General features: G+C 41.8%; 1 protein-coding gene across 8 annotated transcripts in view; it reads left to right on the forward strand.

Moving 5' to 3' along the window:
• The window catches only part of LOC310706046 (cation channel sperm-associated auxiliary subunit beta-like), a 48597-nt gene extending 31254 nt beyond the window's left edge, over positions 1–17343 (forward strand). For all 8 annotated transcript variants that reach the window (XM_083501394.1, XM_083501393.1, XM_083501395.1 and 5 more), the window contains 10 exons: positions 137–333; positions 1136–1462; positions 3187–3326; positions 5629–5838; positions 7918–8028; positions 11422–11532; positions 12302–12440; positions 13290–13390; positions 14635–14709; positions 16788–17343. In XM_083501394.1, coding sequence (XP_083357520.1) covers positions 137–333; positions 1136–1462; positions 3187–3326; positions 5629–5838; positions 7918–8028; positions 11422–11532; positions 12302–12440; positions 13290–13390; positions 14635–14709; positions 16788–17009 — 1633 coding nt within the window. In that variant the 3' untranslated portion in view covers positions 17010–17343. The remainder of the gene's footprint in view (positions 1–136; positions 334–1135; positions 1463–3186; positions 3327–5628; positions 5839–7917; positions 8029–11421; positions 11533–12301; positions 12441–13289; positions 13391–14634; positions 14710–16787) is intronic.
• The last annotated feature ends 600 nt before the right edge of the window (positions 17344–17943 follow it).

Consider the following 17943-nt stretch of genomic DNA (forward strand, 5'->3'; position numbering starts at 1 on the left):
TGAAATCACAATTTTCTCTTAGCACTATTTTCCAGCAAGGGAATGTTAGGAACTAGTCGAAATTCGTTAAAATTCATTAGATGTGTGATCTGACATCATCAAGGTGGTATTAAATGTATGCTTCTTTTTAATTTAGGCCAGGAGGATCGTGTATAATCAAAGATGTTTTTAGGACGCCAGCTCCTCCGGGCTTTATATCATCTGCACTGGCAGATGTTCTAGATCGGTTTCCCGTTGAATCTAAAACTGCTAGCCCTTGTACAGCAAATACTTTAAGAGTTTTGCCCCCTACAGGGACCAGTATATCATACAGGCTTCAGCTGACTTCTCCAGGTTTGTGCATCACATGATAATGAAAAGTTTTTGGAAGGAGGGTCTTTGGCTTATGCTAATCACACTTCAGGGGGGAAATATATAGGAAAAGAATTGTAGGGAATACTATTGTTGTTTATGCTGTACTTTTGTACTGTTTTATTGTTGTTAGCCGCCCTGAGCCCGGCTTCGGCTGGGGAGGGCGGGATATAAATAAATATTCTTATTATTCTTATTATTCTTATTATTATTCATCTAATGAATATGCCCAGCATTTCCTAATTTCCTATGTAGCCTCTTTTATATGTTCCTCGCCATCCAGTCATTTTTATTTCTACTAGATCCCCTTCCTAAATCAACAGCCAGCCAATCAGTCTCCAACTATGTGTAAATTCATACTTTTCTTATGGAGACAAAATGGCAAAATGAAGGAAGGATATGGACGGTGTATCCCAGAAAAGTAAGGTAAAGAGTTAATCTGGTAGCCCCATAAAAAGAAGAGAAAGAGCCCCCAATTTCCAGCCTGTGAACGAAGCATGGGATTTCAGCCTTCACTTGACACTGCCTGCATTTCTGAGGTTTCTGGCAAAATAGAAAGTTTCATGAGTTACAGGGCTGCTGTTGACTAGGAGAGCCACACAGGTAGTGGCAGTCTGTCAAAAATTAGGAATCTAAACTTTATATCAAAGAAGCCATAGCTTCAGGTCAGTTTATCTTTTGTGTAAATTAAGCATATTCCTAGCAGCAACAACAACAACAACAACAAAGGGAAATGCAGCTTCTGCACATTGAATGATGTTTTCTTTATTTTCTTGTTTTCCAGGTGTGAATATATTTAAACCAACCGATCTTGAGAAAACAGTGGTGATTCCAGGCAGTAGCAGTTTCTTCATTATTCAAGTTGTGGATGACCAAAATGCTTTAGGAGATGCTACTATGCCTAATAGGGTGCCTTTAAATACAGACATTCCACCTGGGAGGTGGTTCTTGTATGACTTTGGCACTGCAAATACCAGAAAATGGAAAATTGTTGTTGACATATGTAGATATACAATACAACAGTTTGATGACCTACCACGCCATGCCATTAAATACTTGGATATTGGGTCAAAGCTGGAATTTAAATTCAGAGTGACTCCAGTTAATGTAGGTAAGACTGCATATATTTCTTGTCTCTCCGCTCTTCAGTATTCTCTATAAAATGTCTGAAAGTGTTTGAAATCATATGAAAGCAAACTCTTTATAAATTATAATCCTCTAATAATTTAGCTGACATTCAGCAAAATGTATTTTACATATATTTTTATATGCATGATTGCTTTTAAAAATGTAATAATAAAAATAATTATAACCAAGATTTATCAAATAAACTATCAAAGCTTATCTGACTTCCATAACTTTTGCAGATGTTACATGCTGTGTGTGTGTGAGAGAGAGAGAAGGATTTGGTCATTTGTATCCAAAACTATATTCCATTAAAAATCCTTCAAAAATAAATTAAAAGGCAGATATATTCACAAATATCTAAAAAAAGCACCACACAGAATTCTGTGTGCAATAATAAATCTTAATATTTCCATCTTTCAAAACATAGCAAGTCCTAGATTTGCATTTGATAACATTTTATATTTCTTTGTATACCCAATTGTTGTTGTTTAGTCGTTTAGTTGTGTCCGACTCTTCGTGACCCCATGGACCAGAGAACGCCAGGCACTGTCTTCTGTATACCCAAAGAGAAGTCCAATTTGTTATATGTATTAATTCAGCCATTGAAATAGCAAATGCCTTCAATTTGCTTATTCGATCCTTAATTGATGGTATATTGGAAAATATGTTTTTTTTTGCAAGGAATTCATCTTGATTGCTAATAGTGCTGTTGCTAGAACAAACAAAAATGACAACAGGATGAGCCCTGCCAAGCACCTTTAGTTAAATTAAATGCCGATGAAGTAATCCCATTTGTATAAACTCTTCAGAACAGATCTGTTTATTCATTATGTTTGTCAGATGCTTTCTACAAAACCTCAGAATTCGAACGTAATCTGTTCCAGAAGACCATTCAACTTCCGAAACGTTCAAATTCCAAAGTACAGCTTCCGATTGGTTGCAAGAGCTTCTTGCACTCAAGTGGAAGCCGGACAGATGTTCGAGTTCCGAGGAATATTCGAAAACCGGAACACTTCCTTCTGGGTTTTTGGTGTTCAGGAACTGAAACTTTCGGCAACGTTCAAGTTCCAAGGTTTGACTGTACCATGATGAATGGTACTGAAAAGCCACTGAGAACTCCAAGAGAACCGAGAAGGTCACACCTCCCCTCCATATCTGTCTTGGTAAAGGTCACTCCACATGGCATCCAAGGCAGTTTCTGTGCCAGAACCAGGCATGAGACCCAACTGGAATGGGCCTAGAAAATCAGGGCTTGGAGGTAGCCACCTACCAACCACTTGAACACCTTCCCCTTCATTTTGAAGAAAGGTTTGTTTCAAAATGTATATGTCATATGGATTTTGAAACTAGCGGGATATCCTATTGACTCCCATCCTGCCTACAGATCTTTATACAACTCTTTCTAAGTTATAATCCTCACTCTAATAATTTAACTGAAATTCAACAAAATGTATTTTACATATATTTTTATCCTATTGACTCCCATCCTGCCTGTAGATCTTTCATATGGATTTCTCATTTTGATGTGTATATGCACACAGATGTATATGAAGTAAGGGTACACTGGAATCAGCCAAAATCCTCAAGTATTTTTCAACCCAACTGCAGTCTCAGAGTGGAGCTAAGTTTTTCCTTTTGTGTGAGGTTGTTCTACAGGAAAGAAATATTGGAAATAAACATCATTCTCATTGTTGTTTCCTTCCACAGCGTATAATGTGTTTCATAATAGGCTAATGTACATTGCAATTGGAAGGCCTTCTCTACTGGATGTGAGCACAAACATTTATTTTGACGACAACAATAGCAATTTAATCGATATCACTGTTCATAGTAGATTTTTTGAAAAGGTAACATGCTGCCAGCTCTTTTCAGAGTACAAACAGCTTTAATGTGCATTCATACTCCAAAAATCTTCTCCCCATGTTTTTGTACAAAACAAACTTATGTTGGTTTTAGACCAGTTTACGCTATGGCTTTCCTCACAGAACCCTAGAAATTGTAGAGTAATGAGACTTGGTTGCTAGATGTGATGGGAATTGGTTGCAGATGTTAGTAGGTGTGGCGGTGAGCTGGCAGGGAGGGGCCAGCTTGTGTGCTGGGAAAAGGCATTGGGTTGGATACTTAGTGTAACCTGGGGGTGAGAGGGAGCCTCTCCTGTTGGACATGTAAAAATCTCAGGGTACCCTGGTAAAGGCGTCTGGGTTGAAATCCGAAGGTCCAGATGACGTGAGGTGGGGGTGATGGGCCAAAGGACTTCCGTTCAGTGGCCAGGGGCTGTCAGCTTAGTTTACCAGCATCTTGAGGGGACCCTTAACCCAGGACTGACCCTTGTGAATAATCATCCAGCAGTCAGGTAGGATGATTTGGGATACACACCCAATGCCTATTCCAAAACCTCATGGCCAATTTATTTCCAAGTTCTTCTCATGTCGTTTTTGTTGCTTACTTCCCAGTTCCCAAGGCACACTGCGCATGGGCCTGCAGTCCCCCTCCCACAAGCACAAGCACATTTTAAAAGCTATAAAATGTTAATCAGCCAAACGCCTGAGAAACGTTTTCACCTGGCAACTAAAGATATGCAATGAAGGCACCAGGGAAGCCTCCCTAGGGGGAGCGTTCCACAAATGGGGAGCTACCACAGAAAAGGCCCGCTTTTGTGATGGCACCCTCCAGACCTCTTGTAGAGAAGGCACATGCAGAAGGGCCTAAGGTTAAAACTGTAGGGTCCTGGTTGGTTTTTATAGGGCGAGGCGGTCCTTGAGGTATTATAGTCCTGAGCCGTTTAATTGGCAACACCTAGAACAGGCTGGATCCTGGACATAAAAACTAGCCACTCATAGTGTTACACTCAAATCATTGGAACTGAACCCCTTCATGAGCATCCTGGGCTCCAGAAGCCCTGAAGTGCTCTTGTGAGATCTCACAGGTCCATCCAAGTTCTCTCAAAATCACCCAGGAGCATCCAAGGCCCGTCACACACAGAGGCAAAGCAAGGCAGAGATAGCTACTGTAGTTCTATTGTTATGAATGGGGCCCAGTCCCAGCTAACTTTACCTGATGTGTGACCCTTGTCTTGGTATGAATATATTGTTTGTCATAGGCTTGTTTTGGAGTATTAGATTAATAATATTTAAAATGTTCCTGTGGGAGAGGCATTTGTCATACGAGAATTCTTAAAACTATTCCAATGGACGACAGAATTTGGAATTCTTCTGGTACGTACAATGCACACATGCTGTGCTGGTGAAATGAATGCAAATGCCTTACATCAACAGCCATGCTTGCATGGATAAGGCTCTATGGCAGGGGTCAGCAAACTTTTCTACCAGTGGGCCGTCTCACTGTCCCTTAAATCTTCTGGAGGGTTGGACCACACACGCATGTGCACACGGACGCACACACAATGGTGGAGGTGGGCTTCTCTCTCTCCCCCAGGCCCTCCCCTCCTCCTGCTTTCCTACCTCCTCCGGCGGTGGTTGAGAGCCGGTAGCGGTGGTGGCACCTCTCGTTTCTGGAAGAGCTTCCCAGGTCTGGGCCAGTAGGCATGCCAAGCTCCGGCCGAAGCCCCACAACATGCCCACAGGCCTCTCTCTCCATGGCCTCGCTCGCCAATCTGAAGCCTCGCCGCCTGTGTGCTGAGGAAACCAGGGATGGCTCTCAATTGCCCAGTGTTGCTGCCCGCCCAAAGGCGTCCGTGGCTTCGAATTGGCTGCGGGAGCTTCCTGAAGCCAATCCAAAGCCACCTGCATGCCAATCGCGGAAGTCAATCGCCGCGCTGTGCCTGTTTAGCATGGGAACTGACCGGGCAGGGTCCTCAGGCTGGATTAAAGAGCCCCTCTGGCCTTATCCGGCCCACAGGCCTTAGTTTGCTGACCCCTGCTCTATGGAGTCAGCTACATTAGTCGAAAAACAGCGCTTTAAATGCATTATAAACATGCAACACCAAATAGTGTTGGAGAAAAAACAAACAAACAAAATTCTTTGCGATTTTCCATAGTGTTTGTTTTCTTTTGTTATAATGATTTAATTTCTGACTTATTTATGGTGGGTTTCCCCCCTGTGTGTAGATCCATCCTATGATGAGAAGCTAATTATATTCATCTATGTTGGAGACCAAGTAATGTTATGCTTTTTCATAAACATCCCTAGGGTAAAAGCACCATAGCTGTGATTATCGCAAGGGGATCTCTCCGATGTGAAGTGTTAACTCTTATCTTAACGCTGAAGAATTCCTGCTCCTATCTTAAAGCAATGCACTATGTTCTATCTGCTAAAACCTCTCCTTCGGACTGGCTAGTTGAGGATGTCAGCGCTGAACCAAATGGCTCAGCGATTGCCAGACTTTTAAAGCAGCTACCGGTAAGGATCCTAAATCCTACATTTTAGTTTAGAATTCTTTCGTACCCTTTCTTAAATGTTCTGAACAGGGGAAGGGCACAGATGTACCCATTGTTCTATGAAGCCCTGGGATACATTGTTCCAAAGCCATACCCAGGCACAAGACTCCTGAGTTGGATGGATTTAAGTGTGGCCCGTGAAACAGAGAGCGATGCTGAGGACATCACTACACTCTCTGGCATCTGTGTCAGTGAAGCAGAAAGGTAAAAGCTAACTTATCTTCTGATAGAAGGCAGGGTCAACATTTCCAACTGTCTTTTTTAAAAAATCAATTTTTTTAATGTTTCATTAATAACAGTCCTATGGAGGCCACATTAATTCGATGGCAAATCACGCCAAATCACAATACAATCAAAAGAGCCAACTAAACAGTTCCGAATTAAACATCCTGTGTTCTAGATATCAGGTGTTGATGTTATTCCTTGATCCTGCGCCAATTCTCTTAATTAGTCCAAGTTCCACAATTCCGATCTTAATCCTTTGTTCTAGCAGCCACTGATGTGATGACTTTCAATCGTGTTTAATAAATCCAAATCCATTAACTTGCAGAGGGAATTTATATTCTGTAGCTGTGTGAAGTATCTGTTTACCTTCTTCTTTTCCTTAATGTTGTAATCAGTCAATTTTCTTCAACATTGCCCCTCCATTGAAAACTCATGCGTAGGTAAGCTCCATTTTGCCTCTCTGAAACCAAAAGCAATCCAGGGTCCGGCCGTGACTTCTGATTAACTTCCAGTGTTTATCTCCTTGTTTTTTCTAACAAGTTGGCGTCTCACCAAAACCGTAATAAATCAGAATTAGAGCTCTCTTTAGTTGGCAATGTTACCAATCATCACAGTATTCCACATAGTCTATTCTTTCAAGCACTCCGTAAAAAAAATTATAAGTTCTTCTTGAATCCCTCTTGCATTCCCTATATAGTTGTAATCCATTAGTAATTTCATTCCATAAATATTTGTCTTTTTCAGTGAAGGCTTGCCGATCCATAGCACAGCAAAAATAATGTAAAAAAAAAGAGCAAAGGCTCCCCTTTAATCACGTAGCATTCCAGTTATGATAATGAGAGTTCTCCTCATATCAAACCTTGGCACTCAGTGCCTGATTCATTTCACAGGTTACCATTCTCTTTCTTCCAAAACACGTCTGTTTCTTAAGTCCAAATTCAGATACATCTTGAAAGACAGAGATGCCTCCACCCATGGCGACTGCATCAGGGAGTTTCCAATATGTGCAGTGCTATGCCCTCTGCGTCCCTTCATTACATCTGGGCTGCAGAGGTCTTCTCAGGATATTTGAATCAGAAGCCCTTTTATTTCCTTTCCCCCCCTCTCTCTCCCCCCCACTCTTTTATTATTTTCATCTTCATGTTTCTTTTCCCTGCCTTCCCTTGGTCCTGCTTTTGGTGGTGTTGTTTTTATGTCCTCTGCTCTGGGTCAATGAGGGGGTGTATGCACATGAAGGTGAGGGCTGGCTCGTGAAGGACCCTGTGTGAGAGGCAGGGAAGAGAAGCTCTCCCAGGGTGGGAGGCTGGAAGAAGGGAAGCTCCCAGGTGAGATCTGGGAAGAACCACCCCCTTATGTGTGAGACACGGCTTGAGATCTACCTTTGAGAGAGGACTGCATCTCTCTCTCTTTCTCTTTTTGTTTTCATTTAGATTGGTTTGCTTTTTAAATTTGTTCTTTCATCTGTATTAATAAAGCCTTAATAATTAAAAAAAAATAAAAACGAAATCTGTGCTGCTGGTAATAAGTGTATGGTAATAAGTGTTTTTTCATTTACAAAGATTATCATACAAATAAATTTATATAACCAATTAGAAAATATCAAATCATTGACCCCCCTTTCTGTGCTTACTTATGTTTTATCTTTTATCACTGCATATCCAATTCATATCTATTTACTATTTATCCTTTGTATTTTATTTAAATTATTTTCACTGCACATTTTTATGTCAGTCCCACTAACGATTTAAGTTGTTTGCAAAAATTCTTCAAATAATCAATAAATTTTCCCCATTAAATTGTGTTGTTTTTCATATAGGTGAACTACAGGCCACCATCTGTTTTGGGAATTGCTGTTCCACTCACAGAAAACTTTTATAATGCTGACCCCAGCAAACCTAAACTGAGGGATTATTTTACAAATTCAAAAGTAAGTCTTCATAGCTACTCCTGTAAGAATTTGAGAATGCGCATTTTTCAAAATTGCTATCCATTTTGTTTTGTTTTGTTTTGTTTTGAATGTTTTAATAGATATTTATTGAAGATTTTCCATTTTAGTAGATTAAAAAGCCAAAAAGAAAAAAGAAAAAAGAAAAATTAAAAACATATACAGTTTACAATCCTTATTTTCCAATAACATATTTCCCTGACTTCCCCACACCTCCCCTTCTTATATTCCAATTCAAATTGTTAATTCAACAAGTTCTTATCCCCAATTTTTTAACCTTTTTATGTTTGATTCATTATAAAAAAACGATTTTACCTTATAAACAGCAAAATTTATACATCACTACTCATTCTTAAATCCTTTTTCTAAAGTCGACCCAAATTCCCTTCCACGAATTCCCCATTTTTCATACATATAACAAAACAGAATAAAGATTTAAAAAAGAATTATAATTATACACCCTTTGGATCCCCAAACCCCACCCCGTCCCCTTTCCCGGTTTCAATCCCCAACGAAATGTCCTTCAGTCTTAATCTACTATCAGCCTGGGGATCTCACGTCCGAGGCTCTTAATTGTCTCTCAGTTCCTCTCTGCCGGTTTTTTTGATAGTCCTTGATATTAAATACCAGATCTCGGAGATGCTCTAGCCCGATGAGGACAATGTTTCTTCCAGCCAGACCTCCATGCTTAAAAGTGGAGCCCAAATCTTGTTTCTTACTCCTTTCAAATCCAATGTCCCCAAAGCTCCAACTTTCACCTTAATCAAATTTGTAATCCTTGGGTCTTCAGATCTCCACAGAGAGAGATCTCTCCATTCTTCAATTTCCGATTCAGACCAGATTTTCATCATCAAGTTCTTATTTTCCTTTATAACCATCATGTCAGGCCTCTGGCTCTCCTTTGCCATCTGCAACATTATATCTCCTCCTTCCTTTTCCTCAGAAACAACATGTGTCTCTTTCTCCACACTCTCAAAGTTCTCAAATTTCTCCTCTTGTCCAGCTGCTTGGGCTTCCTGGATCAAATCCTTATCAAATTCAATGAACTTATTTATTGTTAAGTCCAGAGTTGCAATGTTGGTAGCAAAAACATCAATTTGGCCTTGTAACTTTCCCAAGAGAAAGAAAACTCTGTCCAATTTAGCTTGAGTTTTGCCTCCTTCAACCATTGTTGTAATGTCCCAAAACCCCCTCTAGAGGGATTTTGGTTACTTAGTATTCATTCCAGTTCAAATCCAACAATCAAGTTAGTTTGTGTCAGTTCTTCCTTGTTTTCGACAAAGTATACCCCAATTGTAACAAATATAACCAGCAGAGACAATAGAAAACAAAGTTCGCTTTTTCCGTCTTGACAGCTAATTTGACAGCTGTCAAACTCTTCAATATCTCTCCAACAGGCTCTCTCACAGATCACTCCCGGGTCCGGGGTGGGGGGGTGGGTGGCGCCTCAGCTCCAAAAATTAGCTCTTATCCTCCAGTAAAATTGCTTAAATTGCCAAATCGTGCAATTAATATCTTTTACCCAATAAAAGGGAAAAAATCCTCTTGACTTTAGTTAGCTAGTCCTTGCTTTAGATTATTTACAAGACGGGGAGACGGACTTCCTGTTTGCATCTTCCCCGATCGTGCCTGATTCAAAAAAATTTTTTTTTTTCTTTAAAAATCCAATTTCCATACTACTCATGGGTTGCTACTTTGAAGTCCAATTGTTCACAAGAAGAAGTCAGCGCTCTCTGACCATGGCATGCGGCTTCACTCCGCAGGAGAAGCAGTAGACTCTCAGCACCGCGCCACTCACCCCGTCCCCTGTTCCGAAGCCTTTAAAAAGGCTCCTTCACGGGTCGGGGGGCGCAAATGGTGCCCGCCGAGTCACCAGGTTCACAGGCTTCCCTGCCTGTGATCTTTAAGTGTCCCCGTGTCGCCGCAGCGGCAACACCCGAATCCTGCGGAGCCGATTCCCTCCAAAGCTCGGAGGGAATCCGCCATTAGCCGTTGGCGCTAACCCAGAAGTCCAAAATTGCTATCCATTTTGCACTCTGTGCTATTGCATGTTCTTTACATACACATACACACATTAAGAAAAGAGATTTCTAATTAAGAGGAGAATCTTGAAATTCAACTTCCAGATGAGCATTTCTATAGAATTTGCCCCAGAACTTAGGCATCCTGCTTGCACATACTATAGACTCAACACCTGTCTTCTTCCCACTATAAATAGCTGGTTTTCACATACTATTCTGAGAAAAATAACCTGAAAACTTGGGCTCAAATCCTTATGTTTTAACTTTATGGCCACCTCATTGCCACCTCATATCACTTGCCAAACCTTTGCAGTAATAGGACAGATCAGGATCAGAACATATGTTGACACAATTGCCCAACTACTTTCCACACACTCAAGGTAAATATACTTTATGAGCTATGGAAACAATTTGAAGCACCCAGAGCAGTCAATATGAGCATTTCCTTTTTTTGCCCTAGGTGAACTCTACTGCCTCACCCCATTTTACAATCCTCCATGTTTTCCTGTTCTATCAACAAGAGGCAGTAGAGGATTGTATGCATAGCTCCTTTTGCACTATTCCATATATTCAAGATAATGATATTTTACAACTGATTAAAGACTCTCAAAGTCCACAGTATCAAGGCTGCTTAAGAATATGGAGAGTGTAGAGAAGAAAAAGGGAAAGGCTGAAAAGCAGGCAGAGAACTTCATCTGCAAAATCATTTGCTGTCACCAATGTCCATTCAACTCATTTGTCTCTTGCTCAAGAGAATGCTTCTCTTCAACCCAACTGCATATCACACTTCCTGTTCACTAAGGAACAAGAGTTATTGCATAGTTCTCTTTGCCCTGACTCTCCCTTTCTTTCTGACAACCTTTTCCACCAAATTTGAACGCACTGGGTTCTCCAGTCCACTGATAGTTGTAAAACTATAGACTGATTCAGAGGCCAAATGATTTCCATTGCATATGTTGGTCTGCTTTGTAAGCACAGTTAAGAATTACCTTGATTATACCTTCTTTGGGACACGGGTGGCACTGTGGTCTAAACCACAGAGCCCAGGGCTTGCCGGTCAGAAGGTCGGCGGTTCAAATCCCCACAACAGGGTGAGCTCCCATTGTTTGGTCCCAGCTCCTGCCCACGTAGCAGTTCGAAAGCACATCAAGTGCAAGCAGCGGGAAGGTAAACGGCGTTTCTGTGTGCTGCTCTGGTTCGCCAGAAGTGGCTTTGTCATGCTGGACACATGATCCTGAAGCTGTCTGCGGACAAACCCTGGCTCCCTCAGCCAGTAAAGCGAGATGAGCGCCACAACTCCAGAGTCGTTCGCGACTGGACCTAACAGTCAGGGGTCCCTTTACTTTTCCAACAGAATTCTGGACGGTACAAGCAATGTGCTGGCAAATCAAACCGCTCCGAATGTGGATGTACAGAAAATATGAAGCTGTCCTTTTCTGTTGCCTTTTCTGATTGCAAGGAGAAGGTAAGGGCTATGCCTACATGTGCAGCTTTTTGTTTGTTATTCGGAGGAGTTATATAGTATCCTGGAACCATTACATCCAGTATGTAAAGTATATAAAAATAACAGTACATTAAGAAACCTAAGAAGATAAAAATACCCTTAGCTAGTGCTGAGAAGATGACAATGTTGTGGCAGGCAAACATCTCTGGGGAGGGAATTCTGCAAATGGGGCGTCATAACCAATGAATCCTTTCTCTGGCTGCTTTCTGCCATGCCAAGGAGAATTTCTAAAGACTCCCATGGTTCTTCAAGGTACTGGGTTCCCAAGCCTTATAGAGCTTTAAAGGTCTATTCCAACTCTATGATTCTATTCTATTCTATTCTATTCTATTCTATTCTATTCTATTCTACTCTATTCAGCTCATTACCAATTTGTAAGTCAGACTTCCTATTTAGCAGAACTAAACCAGCTTATGTAAATAAAGTGGTACCTTGGGTTACATATGCTTCAGGTTTCAGACTCCGCTAACCCAGAAATATTACCTCGGGTTAAGAAATTTGCTTCAGGATGAGAACAGAAATCATGCAGCGGCGGCACAGCGGCAGCAGGAGGCCCCATTAGCTAAAGTGGTACCTCAGGTTAAGAACAGTTTCAGGTTAAGAACAGACCTCCGGAACGAATTAAGTTCTTAACCCGAGGTACCACTGTACTTACATTTGTGTCATTCCACATCGATCCATGCAGGCATCATTTTAATGTCAGTGATTTCTATATATGTTTCATTGCCAGGCCCTGCGAATGAAATTCCCAGTATCAAGGCTTCCTCTCTATTTCACCATTGAGGATGAGGGTCGCTCTGTAAATCTGACATCTCCTTATTTTATCACAATCGTAGAAGTCAACAACAGAACCAACTGGAAAGTTTCAGGTAGGGAGCGGAAGAATCTTGGGATTCATCATTATCTTTCGTATCGGAGAGGTTCTGTTGGAAATACTTGTCGTCAATGTATTTTCAGGCTCTCGTTCTTGCCCTATAGTAGGTGTGAGGAACCTTTGGTCCCCTGTATGTTGCTGAATTCCCATCATCCCTATCCATTGGCCATGCCTGCTGGGGCTGCTGCAAGTTCTAGTTCAGGGAAGACTTGATGTGGAAAGATTTGAATCTAGTCCAATTCTTTCTGCATGCAAAACCTATTACACCCACAGACCCTTAAGGCCTGAAACAAGCATAACACAACCCATTGGTTTACCATGGGTACACCCTTCCCCCTAGCTGTTCTTCCTCCTCTAGTTCTCCTGCTAGCTTTTACCATGACTAATAGTTATGGTGGCAACAAAGAGGAGTTCGGGTTAACCAACATTTCATATGAATGTTTGCCCACACCCCTCCTTTTTCACCCACTTGTGATAATTACCGGTAATCACTGTTAGTGCTTTTTTCTGGGGGGATGCAGGGGTACGCATAACCCTAAACATTTTGTGAATCTAAGTTTGGCCTCATTGAGGGGCAGTATTTCAATATGAGTAGAAAAATGAGAGTACCCCTAAACTTTTTTAAGAAAAACAACAACTGCTGTTTGTTAACCTCTGGAAAGCCGCTGTAGAAGACCCTGTGCAGCTCTAATACATCATGCTGTGCCTCTGATACCTTTCTTACTTTTACATTTCATGAGAAATAGATCTGGCTATTCATCTGTATTCAGGCCCTACTGAAATGTAAAAAAGAAGGAAGAAACTCAAACCTACCACTCTGCGACTGTTTTAACTGTTTTTTCAGGTTCCAATCAAACATCAAGTATGTTAAAAATGAAAAAATATTTGGAGCACAGACTCAAAACTGAACTATATAATCCAGATGGCCTATCTATAACGATAACTGTAAGTGCCAGAGAAAATACATACAGTGCTACCTCAGGTTACAAACACCTTGGGTTACAAACACTTCCGGTTACAGACTCCACTAACCAGGAAGAAGTGCCTCGGGTTAAGAACTTTACCTCAGGATGAGAACAGAAATCGCGAGCTGGCGACATGGCGGCAGTGGGAGGCCCCATTAGCTAAAGTGGTACCTCAGGTTGAGAACAGTTTCAGGTTAAGAACAGACCTCCGGAATGAATTAAGTTTGTAACCAGAGGTACCACTGTACTTTGAACAAAAAGACCAAACCTTAAACCCAAACTCTTCTTACCTTAAAATCTTTGTACCAGGGTGGTCCAACTTTTCAAACAAAGTGGGTCACAAGAGTACTCATACCCTTTCAAGGTGCCCCAATTTTCCTGCATCATCCCGGAATTTGAAGAAACTACCCCAGCTTCTGATTTGATCCTAGAATGTCCCATTTACCTACTCCAGCGCCACTGCTGACCCTGGGGAGAGGATGCGCCAGTGCTTGCAGTGATGCTGCGCTCTCGCATGAGTCAGCATGGCACCAAAAGACACACGTCCTGATTTTCATCAGAGGAATGTTGGAGGGTATGGAGTACTTTTACACGGAACCTGTGGGTCACACAAAGCCTTTTCATGCGGGCAGGTGGGATGGGGTGGTGGAACGAGGCCAGAATTGATGCACGCCCCCCCCAACTCTCGTGCTGCCTTCCCAAAGCTGGGTAATAAAGGCATCGGGCTTTGGGAAGGAGATGGGAGGGCTCTGGAAGGGTCCTAGAGCCCTCTTACCTCCTTCCCAAAGCTGGGAAATCACTAAGTAGTCTTTGGGAAGGAAACAGGAGGGCTCTAGGATCCTGTCAGCCCTCACAGCTCCTTCTCAGCACTTACCCAAATTAGAGAAGGCAGCATGAGGGCTGGGGAGGGGGCATCAGATGTTGCTGAGGGGTGGGGGGAAAAGCCTTGAGGGCCACATGTGGCCCTTGGACCACATGTTGGGCCACCTGCAATATACATTTGACATTAAGTAATTTGCATATTAAATCAAAATATCAGAAATTCACTGTTCCAAGGATATAACACAACTGCTAGCAACACTGATTTTAAGGCTGTAGTTATACCGACATGGTACTGCACATTATTTCTGTGAAACGTTTTAACTGAATTACAATTTTAATTAAAAAATGAAAACAAATGTTACTGCATATTAGTAACAACTCCCCCTCCCCCCTTTCCAACAGGGATCTGAGCTTTTCCATTTCAGGGTATCAACTATTCCTGGAGTCTCCTTTTGTAACTTATTTGACGAATTTCAGGTATTGTCATTAGCTCTTTTTAAAAAACAACAACACAAAAATTACACACAGAATGAATTAACAAACATAAAATAGGATACAAGATTGTACAAAATGTCCCCACATATTTAGCCCTTACTTCAGCACATTCCCAGAGAACAGCAGGAATTAGCGGGTGCAAGGGGGACTGGACTGGAGAAGGACACTTTAGGGAAACGCACAGAAGTGGAAGCTAAAGCAGGCTGGAGCTTTTACATATATATATAGCCTCATACAGGGTGTGTCTTTTAAAAGAGGCCCCGTGGAACATGTGTACTCTGTATCCACGGGGCCTCTTTTAAAGGACTCACCCTGTATATATGAATGTCTTTCTGGATGCCAAGGCCCAGAACTGAGGCAAGTACTCTTTAGTGAGAGAAGCCCAGCAGATATTTAAATAGCACAACTGTGACTTCGGTCATTGACTAAAAACACTGCAAGGCAGGAGTAGCCTCTAAGCTCACAAAGCAATAGCTTTGAATGGTGCCTGAAGGTTTTGCTTTGTCACTTCTGCTGTACAAGCTCTAGAAACTTGATTGTGTGTGGCTTTTTTTAATTAAAGTTCAGAGTTTGGGCCATGTGCTGGCTCTGGCACAGCAATATGCCCCCTGCCCTCTTGGTAGGCCTGCCAGTGCCAAACATATGACCATGGAAAGGCTGCCATCTCAAACAAGAGCTGATAGAGTCACTTGGATAATCTGGGCCAGGTTAACTTTCTGCTCCAGCCTTTCCAATTTAATGCCTTCTAGGTGATTTGGGACTGCAAAGGTCTAATGGGGATGGGAGTCCCAAATGTCTGGGAAGGCTAGTCTGCTCTGACTGGCAGCACCTCTCCAATATTTCAGGGAGAGTTCCAGCATGGTTGCTGCCGGCTCCGCTTCCTATTTAAGCAGTTGGCCCCGCCTCCCTGCAGGGCTGATTAGCTAACTGAGCTTTGGTGGGAACCTCCAATGGCTATCACAGGGAGTCAGGCCAGCCCAGCCAGCTGGTGGGTCCCAAGGGGCCAGGGTACTGCACGTGGTCCCGCAAAAGGCTCCCACAAGGAAGGTGTGAGCGCTCATTCTTAGCCCATACTTTTCTGGGTATTTTATTTTACGAGGTACAATATACCGTATTTTTTGCACCATAACACTCACTTTTTTCTTCCTAGAAAGTAAGGGGAAATGTCTGTGCGTGTTATGGAGCGAATGCCTACGGATGGCGGGGGGGGGGGATCTGCTGCAGTCGTGAGCAGAGGATCCATGGTTCCCCTTCCTTCCCTCCTCCATGGCTCACTTTGAAACAACAAAGCGGGAGAAGAGCCACTGAGTGGGGAGGAGAGAGAGACAGAGAGCCTGCTTCTTTAAAGGAGCAAAGCAGGAGGGGAGAGGAGCCTTCTCCTCTTATACCCCTCTTCTGCATTATTAGCAGCATCCTTCTTCACCCACCCCACGCGTGTCCTTTGTCCCTTGAGTGCTTTTCCTTCCCTCTCCGCTTTAAACGTGGTTACAAAGCACAGATCCACATGGATCCTCAGGATTTTTGCACTGGGTCACCCCAAATTCACCATCAGATCACATAGCATGTCCATGGCTACAGCTTGCACCAAAAAAACCACGCACCCACTGTTGCCTGGGGCCGCAGTGGTGCAAAAACGTGGTTACAAAGCATGGATCCACATGGATCCTCAGGATTTTTGCATTGGGCTACTCCAAACTCACTGTCAGATCACATGTCTGTGGCCACAGCATGAACCACAAAAATCATACATCCGCTGTTTTGTTTAGAATATTTTTTTCTTGTTTTCCTCCTCTAAAAACTATGTGCGTGTTATGGTTGGGTGCGTGTTATAGAGCGAAATATATGGTAATGCAGTATCTTGCAACAAACTGCATGCAACGCTTACCAAATTGGTTTCCCTATAAACTCAGATGACTGCTTCCGTTCCCCCACCACTAGGATTTGCATATGCCAGCTTTCACTATCACTTAGACCAGTTACACTATCTTGTAGTCAACATTATGAACAATAGTTAATTTAAAGGGAAGTGACTGTTGGAATTACAATATTTTCTGTTGCAGATTTATATTGACGATTCTCCAATGGCATTCCCAGGAAACTATCTTATCAGTTCAATGACGACTATTTTAATGGGAGGCATTATTTTTGTGGCATTTATTCTGTATGCATTTGAAATTGAGATAAGGAACTTCTTAAAAAGGAAACTAAGAAGAAATAAAGTGGCATCAAAACCCCCAACCAAGACAGATTCAGTAAATTCTGGTGATTCTGAAAAAAATTGACTGGCAATAGTAATAACGTTATAATAATGTGTTGATTTTTAAAGTTGCTATAAGACCCACCTGTTGCTTTTATCAGTAACTATGTTCCACAAATGTTAATGGTATTTTTTTGAATGAACATATGTACAACTATTTCATCTTTAGCTGTAGTCTTTCTGTTTAGGAAAAATATTTTTGAAAAGATGTGAGGAATTTTCACTTGTTGTTCCTTAGGATGAAACGCATTTAGTCGCTGCTTGTCATGAATTTTACTGAAGTTTGTTGGGCAAGATCCCCCCCCTCTCCAAAAATGTCACTGAAGCAGTATACAATAAAATAGTTCATATATTTAAAATACAGTGCATTGCTAAATGTGTCTACTTGCGCTTCTGCTTATTTTATGTACTGGTTATTTCTTGATTAAAGAGGTGCTTCTTCCTCCTATTAATGTACATATGTGTGCAAACTTTGGTATTTCTCCAACCTAATAATAATAATAACAATTTATTTATATGCCACCCATCCGGCTGAGTTTCCCCAGCCGCTCTGGGTAGCTTCCAACAAAAAATTAAAAATACATTAAAACATCAGTCATTAAAACCTTCCCTAAGATAAAGCTTTTCTTCTGCATTATGTCATGGAACTTTGAAGTGTCAGGCATAGCCCTATTGGCTTTAGCCCAAACGTAGCAGAGTTTTCCTGCACAGCGAGGAAGCTAGTTGCGGCGGTAATGACTAGTCAGCTAGACTCAGAATAACTATTTACAGGATTTATTAAAAGGAAAAATAAAACCAGCAGAGTTTCTGCATACAAATCAAAGCAAAATAAATCCTTTCTTTCTTTCTCTCTCTTAACCATACACAGCACTTTACTCCTAACACACCTCACACCAAACTGAGCTAGCAATCCTAGATAACAGAGTTGAGTGCTGGTCGTTAACCAATCAGAGTGAGTA

The sequence above is a fragment of the Podarcis liolepis genome (assembly GCF_965112155.1).
Source record: "Podarcis liolepis genome assembly, chromosome: 1".
Lineage (NCBI taxonomy): Eukaryota > Metazoa > Chordata > Lepidosauria > Squamata > Lacertidae > Podarcis > Podarcis liolepis.